General features: G+C 64.9%; 1 protein-coding gene across 2 annotated transcripts; it reads right to left on the reverse strand.

The window, feature by feature from the left end:
• Nucleotides 1-5,242: 5,242 nt before the first annotated feature.
• On the reverse strand, nt 5,243-14,111 carry LOC114018304 (HAUS augmin-like complex subunit 5). Of its 2 annotated transcripts, XM_037883175.2 has the most exons (19): nt 13,958-14,111; nt 13,165-13,227; nt 12,865-12,897; nt 12,524-12,548; nt 11,905-12,037; nt 11,247-11,406; nt 10,845-10,920; nt 10,296-10,375; nt 10,155-10,215; nt 9,749-9,876; nt 9,407-9,485; nt 9,003-9,148; nt 8,558-8,720; nt 8,059-8,139; nt 7,722-7,867; nt 6,775-6,889; nt 6,391-6,517; nt 6,066-6,198; nt 5,243-5,667 (listed from the first exon to the last, which is right to left on the reverse strand). In XM_037883175.2, the coding sequence occupies exons 1-19, from the start codon at nt 14,053-14,055 to the stop codon at nt 5,547-5,549; spliced, it is 1,968 nt and encodes a 655-aa protein (XP_037739103.1). In that variant the 5' UTR covers nt 14,056-14,111; the 3' UTR covers nt 5,243-5,546. The 2 variants fall into 2 exon arrangements, with proteins under 2 accessions (XP_037739103.1, XP_037739105.1); XM_037883177.2 differs by lacking the exons at nt 12,865-12,897; nt 13,165-13,227; nt 13,958-14,111 and having other exon boundaries at nt 12,478-12,856.
• Between the last annotated feature and the right edge of the window lie 156 nt (nt 14,112-14,267).

The following is a 14,267-nucleotide window of genomic DNA, read 5'->3' on the forward strand; positions in this document are numbered from 1 at the left end:
GGGGCCTGACCCCAGGAAACTCCACACAAACATATAGGTTGGGACTAGGGGTGGGAGCCTGTCCACCTCCCCACCCATCTGGCTGACGGAGTCTATGGCCTTGGGACCCAGAAAGGAGCTAGACACCGGGGCTTTTCCGCAGGGTCCCCCTTGTTCAAATCGCCAGCCTGCTCAAAGGCAGTGAGGTGGGCATCCACATCCCCCCCTCCTTAACCAGGGGCAGCAATTTAGTATGGAGGTTCCATGCGGAGCTGGCCCCCCGGAGTCTATCCCCACTCACCCCTGGGAGGTCCCCTAGGCCTCTCCGCTCCACCACCGCCAGTTCATGCTGCTGCTGCTTCTGCAGCTCTTTCTCGTACTCTCGCTGTCTCTCACAGTCCTCTTGCTCTCTCAGACTCAGCTCCAATCCCGTCTGTCTCCGATCCCCGGATGGGGAACCCGGTCGTGAAGACCCTCGTCTGGTCGGGGACAGGAGTCTTGGGGATGCCTGGCTACCACTCCAGCTGCTCCCAGATCCTGCTATAGCCCCATTTGGGGTCAGGAATCTGTTCCTTAGAGCGGTCATCCTCCTCCAGCTGCACGATTAACTGTGCTTTGGTGAACTTTCCAATGCGCAACCCTCTCTTTTTGCACAGGGTTACAGTGTCCACAGGCCATCACTCCGCTGTTCCCAAGTTGTTGTGGACTCACAGGCCTGTGTGCTCTCAGCTCCCCACGGTTTCCAGGGAGAACCCCTAGTGTGCCAGCCCTTCTCGAGGTCACCACCTCTTTGCCAGAGTCAAGCTGCAGACTCCTCCGCCCCTGGGACCGCTCGCTGCAATCCCCAGGGGAACCCTGTTACTGCAAAAGTCCTTCTCTCTCCCAGGGCCAAGCCGCAGGCTCCTCCGCCCCTGAGACTGCTCACCGCAGTCCCCAGGGAGATCCCATTAGTGCACAGTCCTTCTCGGTGGTCACACACTCCCAGGGGTTAACCGCCCCCCGAAACCGCTCCTCTCTGAGCCTTCAGCATTCCTGATTCTCATCAATCCCCCTTCATTTTACTGCTCCCCAACCACTTACTGCAGGAAGTGCCATCCATGGGGTGCAGCACATCCCACCGCTACCACCAGTTGTCACGGAGTCCCTGGGCGATGCTCTGGAGCTGCTCCCTGCGAAGCCCGTCAGGACTCTGGGGAAGTCTCCTTTCTGGGAGCAGACTGTCTCCAGGACACACAGCTCACACAACTTCCACCTTCCTGGGTCTGACCTCGGAGCATTCAGCATCCTCTGCCCCTCCGTGCGCTTCCCACAGTGAGTCTGCCCAGGCGGGGTCCTGGGGAAGCCAGAGGGTCCTGCCCCCCAACTCCACACTCAGACGGGACTCTCAGCCACCCAGTAAAACAGAAGGTTTATTAGGTGACAGGAACATGGTCTAACACAGAGCTTGTAGAGGCAGAGAACAGGACCCCTCAGCTGGGTCCATTTTGGGGGGCAGTGAGCCAGACAACCCCATCTGCACTTCACTCCATGTCTCCAGCCAGCCCCAAACTGAAACTCCCTCCAGCCCCTCCTCCTCTGGGCTTTGTCCCTGTCTCAGGCCAGGAGGGCACCTGATTCCTTTGTTCTCCAACCCTTTAGCTCTCACCTTGCAGGGGGGAAGGGCCAGGCCATCAGTCGCCAGGAAACAGGGTGTTGGCCATTCTGTGTGTCCAGACCCCTGCACACACCTGCCCTCTAGGGCGCTGCAATGATCATACACATACTTAAGAACTGCATAGAGGAAACTGAGGCACCCCCACACTATTCAGAGGAAATAAGAACAGTCCCGCCTTGTCACGGCTCCTGCCTCCCCGCTCTGGCCTGCTCCTGGGCTGCTGGGTAGTGCAGGGGCGGGGCCTCAGGAGAAGGGGCGGTTTGTGGGCGGGGCCTAGGGTGCAAGGGTGGTGCGAGGGCGGAGTCTCGGGTGAAGGGGCGGTGCAGGCATGGGGATTAGAGGGAAGGGGCAGTGAGGGGGCAGGGACTTGGGGGGAATGGGCAGCGTGGGAGTAGTGACTTAGGAGAAGGGGCGGGGTGGGGACGGGACTGGGAGAAGAGGCAGTGCAAGAGTGGGAGCTTGGTAGAAGGGGCAGTTCGGGGGCGGGTCCTTGGAGGAAGGGGCGGGGCAGGGGCGGGCCCTGGAGGGGTAGGACAATGCAGGAGCAGGCATGGGGGGAAGGGGCAGTGAGGCGGGGTTTGGGGAAAAGGGGCGGTGTGGGGGCGGAGTCTTGGGGGAAGGGGCAATGCGGGGTTGGAGAATTGGGGAAAAGGGGCGGCACCGGGCAGAGCCTTTGGGGAAGGGGCGGCATGAGGGCAGGAGATCGGGGAGAAAGTGAAGGGCCATAAGGGAACTCGGGAGAAGGGGAGGGGCCTCGAGGGATGGGGCGGGGCAAGGGTGGGGGCTCGGAGGAAGGGGAGCTGCGGGAGGGGGGTGGCCACATTCCGGCGCTGGTGGCCCCCTCCCTTTTAGGGATCGGAAATTCCGTTGCCCCTGCACGCCCCCCACCCCCAGAAACTCCCCTCCATGCAGAGCCCGGCTCTCATTGCCGGGCTCCCCGAGCCAAGTGCAGAAGCTGGGGGGAGCTCAGGGCAGGGCCGGGGCGGTGGCTGGACCAGTGGCGGCCGGAGCCGTCCCCCGGGGCCGAGAGCGGGGCGGGGCCGAGAGGGGCAGCGGGGCAGCAGCGGAGCGCGGCACCCAGCGCCTGGGGCGGGGAGACGAGGGGGCAGCGCGGGGCGGGTCCCCTGTCGGGGGGCGGGGTTATGCAGATCAGCCGCGTCCGGCGGCAGCGGCGAGAGGAGCCGAGGCAGCTCGTGCAGCCAGATAAAGCAGCGGGCGCCGGGGGTGGGGATTGACCCGCTCACCCCCCAGCTCCCGGGAACAGACCCGCAGCCGCACGAGGCAGCTGGTTTTTTCTTCTTTTAACCAGCAGGTTCACCCCAGGGGACACCTCTCAGCCCGCTGCTGGTCTCGGGTTCCGTCTGCCGGCTCCTGCCAGCCAGGGTCCCGGGTGCCAGCCCCACTGATCCCGCTTCCGGTCTGGGATCTGGGTCCCGCCCACACAGAGTGGGTGCCTACCTTCTCCCTGGTTCTAGCCCATTCGCTTCCTCTCTCTGCACCAAGCTGAGGGTGGGAGTGCACTGAGCACAGCAAGGCTGGGGGTGAAGGAGGAGGCCGGGGGTTGGGGTGTAGGGTCTGGCCTAGAATGAGGGAGGGCTCAGGGTTGGGGCAGGAGGTTTGGGTGCGGAGTGCTTAGCTGGGCAGCTCCCATTTGGTGCGAGGAGTGGGGGTGGGAATGTGGGGGGTGCAAGAGTCAAGGCATGGGAGGGGCTGGGGCTGTGTGCGGGGTGCTGGAGTCAGGGCTGAGTTCGTGGGGGGGCTGCAGCGGTCAGACCAGAGGGCTGGGGGCAGGGGCTAGGATCGTGGGGGTGCTCCCAGCCCCCTGCCCAGATTCCACCCCCCTTCCCCAAGGCCCCATCCCCAACTCTTCTCCGCCTCCTCCCCGGAGCAAGGAGCACGCTGCGGCTCCCGCTCCCTCACCAGGGCCCTCAGCTGATGGGCGGCAGGGAGGGAGAGGAGGCAGGGCAGGCACCCAGCACGCTGAGGGAAGAGGTGGGGGAGTGGGGAGCTTGCCTGCCCTGCAGCAGCCGCCAGCAGGACCAAGCTTCTTCACCCTGCCCTGGCAGGGGACTGGGGTCGGGGGGCGGAAAAGAGCGGGCCCGGGTGCCGCAGATCAGGTCTGAGGACAACACCATCGTCACCCCGAGCGCGAGGGGCCTGCTGGAGAGGACCCTGAAGGCAGCCATCCACTTGCTGTACATAGAAGCCCTGAAGCGCAAGCCAGACCAGGGAAAAGCCTTCGATCTGACCAGCAAGTGGGACGCCAGCAACCACTTCCTCGCCAGGGGCGGCTTCACCCGCTTCGCCGACTGGCGGTTCATCCACCGCGCCCGGCTCAACTGCGTCCCGCTCAACGGAGCCGTCCGCCACGGGAACCGAGACAAGCGTTGCAGGAAGTGCGGCTACGCCAATGAGACCCTGCCCCACGTCCTGTGCAGCTGCAAGCCCCACTCCAGAGCCTGGCAGCTGCGCCACAACGCCATCCAGAACCGCCTGGTGAAAGCCATCGCACCGCGTCTGGGGGAGGTCGCCGTGAACTGCGCTATCCCTGGTACCGACAGCCCACTGCGACCCGACGTGGTCGTCACCAACGAAACCCAGAAAAAGATCATCCTCGTCGACATCACGGTCCCCTTTGAGAACAGGACCCCGGGCTTCCGAGAAGCCTGAGCTCAGAAACTGGAAAAATACGCCCCTCTGGCCGACACCCTGAGAGCAAAGGGCTACGAGGTGCAGCTGGACGCCCTGATCGTTGGAGCCCTGGGCGCTTGGGACCCCTGCAACGAGTGCGTGCTGCGGACCTGCGGGATCGGTAGACGCTACGCACGGCTCATGCGGCGCCTCATGGTCTCGGACACCATCCGATGGTCCAGGGACATCTACATCGAGCACATCACCGGCCACCGACAGTACCAGGAGGAGTGAGCCGGTACGACATCGTGCACCCACTACGGGAAAGGGACTGAGAGGCTTTCCCCATTGGACTGTTTGAACTGGAACCATAAACCCCCTGAACATTAAATCCCACCAAATGAGGGAAGACCCATCCCCACCATCGTATCCACTCACTATACTCCGCACCTGAACATAGCCATTGTGTGGATAACTTACTCCCATATCTCAATGTCTGTACTCTGACCGGTTAAACTTTTACCCCCAGTCGAGGAGATGGCAGATTATTATGGAATTCTTACTCCACCAGCTCCTAAATCGAATTTCGCACCCCTTGATAATCTGTACCTTATCCCCTGACAACCAGAAACTTCTATGCTTGAACTCTGTACCGTTGCTTATTTCAACATTATCTTAATAAAATTATTAGATCTGTTCTTATCAGTTTAATCTCTTTCTATGAACGGTTGCAACACGTGCGCCGAAGATGGATTGTCCGGCTGCCATCTTTGAAGGTGTATTCTACCACTGCTGCCTTGGAAGAAAATCCTTCTTCTGCTCCTGAGACACCCTCAGCTGCTAGGCCCCTCAATAACTCCACCCCAGATAGGCGTGTCCCACCCACACTCCTTCCCTAACCTGGGGCAGGTCGGAGCTGGCGTCCCCCAGAGGGGAAAGGCCCCATGTCCCAGTCCCCGCCATAGACCTGAATGCGCATTTAGTCAGTTTATTCAGAACAATGGGAATTACAGAACGCCACAAAACCCATGTGGGATCCCCCCCACACCTGACACCACTCCCCCACCTCCGCTCAGCCCCACCAACCCTCCCACCCCCAGCATCTGGTCACCCCCCCTTACACTGACCACCCACCTTGCGGAAGAGGGGACAGCTGGACTGGGCTAGGCCCCTCAATAACTCCACCCCAGATAGGCGTGTCCCACTCACACTCCTTCCCTAACCCGGGTGTGGCTACCTACAACTGCACCTCCCCGAGCCCCTCCCAGGCAGGACAGGGCCATCAGGCCCAGCTGTGCTGCTGGAGGGTCTTGAGGGCCAGGGTCCAGCGCTCCAGCCACTGCTGCAAGGTGAGGCCCTGGCGGTGCTCCGCCGGCAGGGAGAACTGCCCCGGCTGCTCCCACCTAAACACAGGGACGGGGAGAGAGTGGGGAGTGGGTGAGATGGCTCCTTCCGGCCCCCCGCCCCAGTTCCCCCCCCCCCCCCCCCAGCACAGACACCACCATGTCCACACTTACCCCACGTGCACAATCTCCCCCCCCCACCCCATCATCCCTTATGGCATATGCCCCCCCCCCGGCCACTCCCTAGGTACGCCCATTCTCCAGTCACCAGACCACCCCCTTCCTTCCTACCCCAACCCCCCCCAATCAGTCCCTCCTGTGCCCCCCCCCCCACTTGGGCAAGCCCTCTTCTTCCTCACAGCCCCAACCTTGGACCCCCTCCCAGCACAGGATGGGCAGGGCCTCCCCCCTCTGGAGAACAAGGCGTCCCATAAACCAGGTGGGCGGGGGCTCCTCACCAGGCGTCGATCGTGGCCTGCACCTCGGGCCAGCGCTCGATGCGGCGCTCGCACTGCTCGGTCACCAGCTGGATCCGCGGCCCCAGGGCTCCGGCCTGCTCCCGGTCGTGGTCCCGCAGGGCCTGCAGCAGGACTGGGGGAAAGAGACACTGGTGAGGCCCGGAGGAGTTATGGCTTGGGGGGCGGGTGTTGAGCTGTGCTGGGCGGATGCCATGGTCCTGACACCCTTCAGGCCGGCTCGTGTGCCAGGAGGGTGCCCCTCGCAGACCCTGGGAAGGGGCCGCAGGCTGGGGGTCGTCCCCCTGTCCCCCTGGGGAGAGCTCACCTTGCACGTCGGTCCCCTGGCGCTGCTGCAGGCTGGCTAGCGCCTGGCTCTTGTAACCCAGCTGGGCACGCAGGGCCAGCAGCTCCTTCTTCAGCTCAGCCATGTGGGGCAGGAGGTGCTCCGGGGCCTGGGGCAGAGACAGATAGACACAGGGGGTGAGGGGAGACAGGGCCTGCCCCCTCTCCCCCAAGATCACCCCCCAGGGGGCTCTGGGGAGGTTTAATGCAGAATAAACTAGGGGGGTGCTCCTGCCCCACCCCCTTCCCGGGGCCCCCCATCCCATCTCTCCCCAGAAGAGGGTCTCATAGAGGAGGGGTTCACTCCCACCCTGTGGGGAGACATTCCTGCTCCCTGCCCCATTGCTTCACCAAGTGTGCGTCTCACCTTGTAGAGAGGGAAGCCGGCAGCCTGGCACACAGCGAGGAAGGCCCGGTCCAGGGCGAGCCCCGTCCGGTCCAGCCGATGGATGGAGAGCTCGTGGGCCGGGACCTGCTGGGACCTGGAGGCGGGGGACGACCGGGTCAGGGCAGCCGAGGATCAGCCCCTGAACCCCTCACCCTCAGGCATCCCCCCTCCCCACCGGGCACCCCAGCCCACAGCCCTCCCGCTCCCCAGGAAGGGCTGGAGGGGCCCCGTCCTGCCGGCATAGTACAGCATTGGTACCCCCGGGAGAGCAGGTACCAGTGTTCCCACAGTATTAATACCCCTGAGAGTATCAATGCTCCTCTCACCGCTATAGGCTACCGACGCTCCTAGAGCATTATTAGCCCAGAAAGTATTAATCCTCCCACCACAGATCTCGGGTACCAATGCTCTCAGAGCATTACCCCCCCCGGAGGGAGTATTCATGCTCCCAGAGTATTAAAGCCCCTGCCCTATTCTCAGGGTATTAGCTCTCCGCCCAGAGAATACGGGGTTTTCATGAGTATTCCCCAGCACCAACGCTCCTGCTCGTCTCCATGCCACGACTGCAGCATTAATACCACTGCCTAAGTACTGATGCTCCTCCCAGAGGACCAGCGCCCCCAGCGTGGGGCAGAGGAGCAGAGTATCGGTACTGCTCTGCGGGCACCTATCTCCCTCCAACCAGCAGATCTCAGGGTGCTTTTCCCAGGGAAGGGGAGGGGGGAGAAAATCCCAGGAATCCTGCATACCCCAAGTCCAGTAGTGCAGGAGGGGGGGCACAGGTACACCCCCCTAAGGCCAAGGGGCGCCCCCCCATATGGGGACCCAGCCCCTGGGGCAGCCCAAGAGGGGACAGTTGGCCCCAGGACCCTGCTCGCTGTAGGGGAGAGCAATCAGACAGAGCAGGAGGGTGGGGGGAGACTCACCCCGGGAGGCTGCGGTGCAGCAGGCAGGGGAGGGCGATGGCCCCCAGCTGCCGGATCTCGCGCTCCACGCCCCCGTGCAGCCGCTGCGACTCCAGGGTCACGTCCTGTTCCGGGCCCAGCAGCTTCCTCTGCACGAAGGCCTGGACCTGAGAGAGAGAGTGGGGGGTTGGGGGAGACCATGCTGGTGCCCCCCCCGCCCAGCCCTGGGCCCCACTCCCGCAGCCCTGCCGGTGCCCCTCAGTCCCAACCCACAGCCCCCTGGTATCCCAGCCCTGGACTCCCCCACCGTCTGTCAGTGCCCCTTGATCCCGCCCCTTGTCATGGGAGGGTGTCTCACCTCGGCCTGGTCCTTGCGGAGCTGGGATTTGATGTAGGAGGTGCCTTTGATCAGCGCCCGGACGTGCTGCTGCTTTTCGCGCTGGGGGGGGGAGAGGGGGGAGAAAGTGTCAGTCCTGGGGCTGCTTCAAGACAGTGTCCCTGCTCCCCCCGGGCCAGTAAGGCACCCCCAGATTCAACCCCGCAATCCCTCCCTTTCCCACAGAAGGAACCCCCCCGACCCCCAACTTGTCCACTCCTTCCTTTCCCTGCCCCCCCCCCTTCATCCCCAAACCCATATACTCCCCCTAGCATACACCCCCTCTACTTCCTTCCCCCCAGGCCAGCCAGGTACCCTGTGGATCCCCCTCCAGGAACCCCCCACCCACGGGCACCCTCCCAGCCAACCCCACCTCATCCTCCTGTGTGCCCTACTGCCTCCCCACCCCCCAGGCAGGTCCCACGTCCAGAGGTTGCCCTGCTCTGGCCCTCAGATTCCCCCCCGCGCTTCCCGCACTCACCACCAGGTGGCGGAAGTCCAAGATGCGCTGACGCTTGCTCTGCAAGGCCTGCAGCTCGGCATGGCGGGCACTTGCCTCCTGCTCCAGTTCCTGGCAGCCTCGACGCAGCCCATCCCGCAGCCCTGCCAGCCGCACAGCCCGCAGCTCCAGCTCCAGCACCGCCCTGGGGGCCGGGCGGGACAGGCCAGTTCAGTGGGGGGGCGGGGGGGGGGAGTCTCCCCAGCAGGGGGTGCTCACCACAGGGCCCCGAGAGCGCAGGGGGACCCCACAGGACAGGGAAGTCTCCCCAGCAGGGAGCGCGCTCCAGGGGGCCCTGACAGAGCCGGGGTACCCCTGGGGTGGGAAGTCCCGCCAGCAGGGAGCGCTCTCCCAGCGGTGGGTGGTCACGAACTGTGCAGGGCTGAGTCCAGGGGGCGGGGTGTCTCCCAGGGCCTGGGGCAGCTACCTGGCGAGGATGGCGTGCTCCGAGCCGTCCGCCAGCAGCCGGTGCATCTCCTGCACGAGGGAGGACAGCTGCGCCGTGCCGCGCTGCTCCCGGGCCTGTAGGGGGAGCTGCTGCACCCACAGCTCCTCACACCTGCTCCAGCCTTCCTGCAGCCGGGGGAGGGAGCAGGTAAGGAGGGGCCAGGGGACTCTGCCCCCTCCCCCCACTCTATCCCAGCCAGAGATATGGGCCCTGTTGTCCCTGGGACCCCCCAGCACTGAGATACAGCCCCCTCCCCCTGATATATCCCACACTCCAGGAGCCCCAGATGTGGCTCCCTCCCTCCCCCGCTATATATCCTAGCCACTGGGACTGCCCAGTCCCCCCATGCGGCCCTGCCTGCCCCCCCGCATGCCCCCACTCACCTGTATGAGACCCCGGACTGAGGGCAGGGCTGCTGGCGGCCCCGCCAGGTCTTCCAGGCGGGAGCTCTCGTAGCGGAACCTGCAGGCCAGAGGGCAGAGATACAGGTCCCAGCATTGGTGCCATGGGTCACTGCAGCACCACTGGGGTGACAGGCCCCGGAGCCCCGACTCTGCCCCCATGCAGTACAAGCTGCCACCACCAGGGGGCCAAAGCCCCACAGCACCCCTCTCTCTCGAGCTCTGACTCTGCCCCCACCCCCAAGTACAAGCCACCACCACTGGGGGGCGACAGCTCCCTACAGCACCACACCCCCACACTGTCAGCCCCTTAGCGGTACCCACTTGAGGGCCTCTACGTCGCGGGGAATGTCAATGCGGCTGGTGAGCTCCTGCATCTGCAGGGTGTTCTCCAGGGCCAGGTGCTCCAGGGCTGCCAGGACATGGTTGGGAGGGTGGGAACCCACGATGTCCTGCATGGGCAGAGAGGCGGGAGATGAGCCACAGTGGGCCAGGGACGCTGTACCTTCCCTCACGGCTGGCTCCAATGCCCCAGTGCGGGGCTAGAGGGCGCTGCGCTGCAGGGAGCAGGGCAGGGGGCTCTCCCCTGGCAGTCAGGGCTGCCTCAATGCCCCAGCCCGGAGCTAAGGGGCGCCCAGCTGCCCCTCCCAGAGGTGGCTGCATCCCTGCAGCAGGCGAGCCGTCCCCAGGGTACCTACCCCATTGCTCCTCCCTCCCTCCCCCCCGTTACCTCCACCGTGCTCAGCCAGTGCTGGTAGGACGCGTCCAGCAGCTCCTCGCTTGTCCCGCTGCTGAGAGAGAGACACCCATGGGGCGGGTCAGAAACAGAGCACGGGGGAAGGGGAGGGCAGGGGAGCTCACAGGGTCTTACGGGAGGGCCCCAGATGTGCTGTGCTCGAAGAGTGACTTCAGGAAGTGGAAGCGCAGCTGGCAGGCCGTCCGCACGTCCCGCTGCGGAGACAGGGACAGACATGCGGACGGGTTACCGGGGTGGGGAAGACACGACGGCCCTCAAGAAAGCTGCAGATCACCAGGATCTACTGGATCCTCCCCCCTTATTGGGATCCAGGCACCAGGCTCAGGGAGATCCCTCAGGATCCCAAGACCTGATTGCCAATGGCCCGACAGACTCTCCCCGGGGCCCGGCACCAGGCTCAGTCCGATTCCCTCCTCCTTCCCAACCAAACCCCATCGCCAGATCCCACAGGGAGATCACCAGAGCCCCATGCTGGCATTCACAGGGCTCAGATTACCGGGTACCCCTTGTCACTAGATCCTGCCTTGGCATCTCCAGATCCCCCCCCATGAGATCCAGGACTGGGATCCCCAGATCACCATCCCCAACTAGCAGAGCGGAGCAGGATTCTCAACTTCCTCTCCCACCGCCCAGGATCTACCCACTATCCTCTCCCCAACTCACCAGTACTTCAGGCTCCAAGCCAGCAAATCCGAGGTCAGGCACCTTCCCTCCCATCGTCAGCTCCACCTTGGCCTTTCTGCAGAGACCAGAGGAGGCTGTGAAAATTGGCGGGGTGGGGTGGGGTGGGGGGCGGGAGAGGAAGGGGGAGCACAGTTCAGGACGTCTCCCCCCATCCCCAGCGGGACCCTGCCATGGAGCAAAGGATCCTGAGAGATGCTACCCAGGATGGGCAATCCCTAATGCCACCTGCCATGGGACCCCCTACCAAGGAGCAAAGGATTCTGGGAGCTACTGCCCAGCAGAGATGTCCACCGGATAGTGCTTCAGAAGCAAAGGATTCCGGGGGACGCGACCAGGAGCAGTGGGGACCCCACGCTAAGGACGGAACCACCCCCCACACACCTGCTGATGTCCTTCAGCTGCTCCAGCCGCCCCCTCAGCTGTGCTACGCTGCCCTGCAGCTGCTGGCGTTCCTTGGCCAGGCGGGCCGCATAGGCCTTGAGCAGCAGGGAGCGGCGCTGGGCGTCACGGATCCGCTCCTGGGCCGCCTCCAGGGAGACCTCTGCGGGGTGGGAGCAGAAAGAGCATCAGGGAAACCCCACCCCAAGCCCCAGACGATAACTACTAGGCCCCACTCCCCTCCCAGAGCTGGGGATAGAACCCAGGAGTCCTGGCTCCCAGCCTCTCCCCCTCCCTTGCCCCGCTCCCAGAACCCAGGAGTCCTGAGGTGATGGGTGTGAACCCCACAGGTGATTGTCTGGGGAGGGACCATAGGGGGAAAATCAGCAGCCCCAGGGGCCACGGGAACCTTGCGGATGGGGAAGAGACCACGTACCCCCAAGGACGGCAGGGAGGGGGAACAATCCTGCCCCCCCCGCACGAAGAAGCGGGGGGAAATGGATTTGGGCTGCAGGGGGACGATCCCACTGGGTGTTGGGGGAGAACAGATGGGAGGACTGGGGTGGACTTTGTGCCCCCCACCCCCAGAGTGATGGCCTGGGGTAGAGCGCTGGAGGCACAGACTACGCCGCCTCCCAGATCCTTGGGGCTCCCCCCTTACCGTCAGCCATGACCTCGCGCTGGGCTGTCTCTATCTGCAGGTCCAGCTGCTGCAGCTCCCCACGCAGGCGGGCCACGCCCTGGGCAAGCTGCTGGCGCCGCTCCTGCTCTGGTTCCGACCCACTGGGCTTTCCCTGTGGGGAGGGGGAGACACCGACTGCTATAGACCCAGGCATCCTGCTCACCCCACGGCAAGGCCCCTGCTCCATCCTGCAGCACCCCAACCCCAATCCCCCACCCTCATCTCCCAGATCCACAGCTCAGCAACAAGGCACCCACTGTCCCCCACCCTATCCCATGCCATAGGACCCCTCTGCACCACGATCCCACCCAGACTCACTTCCCACCCACTGCTCCCACCCTATTCCACCCCGCAGCACCACCTGATCCTCACCTTGCCCCACGACCCCATCCCCTACCCTGACCCACTCTATCCCACCCCACAGCAGCCCGATCCCCTTCCCCGCCCCTCCAAATCCAGATTACCATCCCCTACCGACTCCCCCACCCACCACAGCAACACCCGTCCCGTCCCATCCCACCCACAGCCCTCACCCACACGCCCCATCCACACCTGCCCCATCTCCCATTCAACCAGCAGTCTCCACCGGCCCCCTCACCTCTGCCTCCTCCAGATGCTGGTACCTGAGGCAAGGCCTGAGTAAAGGAGGCTGAACGTGGAGAGTGACAGAGGCCCGGACAGACGGACAGACAAACAGACGTCAGGGAGAGGTTGGAGCCAGCAGGCTTCGAGGTCCAAGGCCAGGAGACAGACACCAGCCAAGGCTCGGCAAGGAAATTAAACCCGCCCCTATAGGGCATAGGGGACACCGGGCTGGATGGGCCCAGGGGCTTGGTCCAGGCAGGGACGGGGCAGGACACTGGGCTGGATGGGCCTCTTGGTGAGAAAGCTGCCCATAGTAACAAGCCCCCACGGCAAAGGGGAACGAGGAAAGGATACCACAGCAAGTTCCCTCGGATCTTCTTCACATTCCTGTGAGGAAAGAGAGAGGGGTGAATCTACTGCAGAAGCAGCAATGGCTCTGGGAAGGGAGGGGGGTCCAGTGGTTAGAGCAGGGGAGGACGGGAGCCAGGACTCCTGGGTTCTACCCCTGGCTCTGGGAGGAGACCTGAAAAGCAGAAGGCCCCCATGTCCGATTCCCCGCTGCTGCCCCCCTGAGCCAGCCAGTCCCCCGCCCTGGGGCCGGGTGGGAGCCAGCGGCCCTTTGAGGGGAAAGGCGCCGCACCCCATTCCTCTCACCTCTGGTGGTGCACATGCCGGGTGACGTATCTCCAGATCTCCGCACACTGGCCTGAGCACATCCTGGGGATACAGAGCAACAGCATCAGCCCCACGGGGACGCGACCGGAAACCCCTACGAGGAGCATGGGTGGCCCTCGGTTGAGGGCCGTATATCCCGCCCACGTCCCTGCCCCAGGGCTGGATACCCCCTTTTCCTTCCCTCCCCCCCACCGGGCCGGGCCCATCCAGGTAACCTCACAAGGCTTGGGGGTAACCTGGCAGGGGGCTGGGAGGCCCTTTTCTGGGGGAGAGCGGAGTGTGTGTGTGGGGGGGGGCCTCTGGCCCCACAGCTGGGATACAATCAAGGGGCCCTGAATGTGGATGTGGGGGGAGTAGGGCAGGCAGGGAACCCATGGGGAAGAGAAGTCCCAGGTGGGTGTGTGAGGGGGGCTGGGGCAGGAAGGTACCAAGGAGCAGAGGAGGCAAGGGGGGGGGCTAAGGGGGGAGGACCACCAGGGGGGCAGGACGCGAGGAGAGAGGGAGGCCGGCCCCCACAGCGGGGACCCCGAAGGAGCAGGGGAAAGGCGGCCGGGGGGAGCCGCAGGAGCCCGCGGACAAGGAGGGAAACGGGAACCCGCGGAACAAAAGGAGACGGGGAGCGGGGGGGGGCAGGGGGCGGAGGGTGCCAGTGCTGGGAAAGGGAGGGGGGGTCCGCGGGGGGCGGGAGCCGGTCCCCGCGCTGGGGGGAGGGGAAGGACCGGGGGGGCGGGAGCCGGGGGGGTCCCCGCGCTGGGGGGCCCGGGGCTCTCACCGGCGGAAGGCCCCGTCGGAGGGCACCTTCCCGGGGGGCAGCCCCATCTCCTGGGCCGCCCAGAGCTTCAGCTCCAGCGCGGGCCCGCCCCGCTCCATGCCGGGACCCGAGCACCGAGCGCGCCGGCAGCTGCCGCAAGGCCCGCCGGGAGCTGGGGGCGGGGCCTGTCGCTGCTGGGGGGCGGGGCCTGCCGGGGAAGGGGGCGGGGCCTGCCGGCAGCCGCAATTGGCTTTTCCCCCCTTCGTGCGGGTCCCGCCACAGGCCCCAGGGTGGCCCCTCCCCAGTGTGTAACAGCGCCACCTGCAGGCTT

The sequence above is a fragment of the Chelonia mydas genome, chromosome 24 (assembly GCF_015237465.2).
Source record: "Chelonia mydas isolate rCheMyd1 chromosome 24, rCheMyd1.pri.v2, whole genome shotgun sequence".
In the NCBI taxonomy this organism is placed as follows: Eukaryota; Metazoa; Chordata; order Testudines; family Cheloniidae; genus Chelonia; species Chelonia mydas.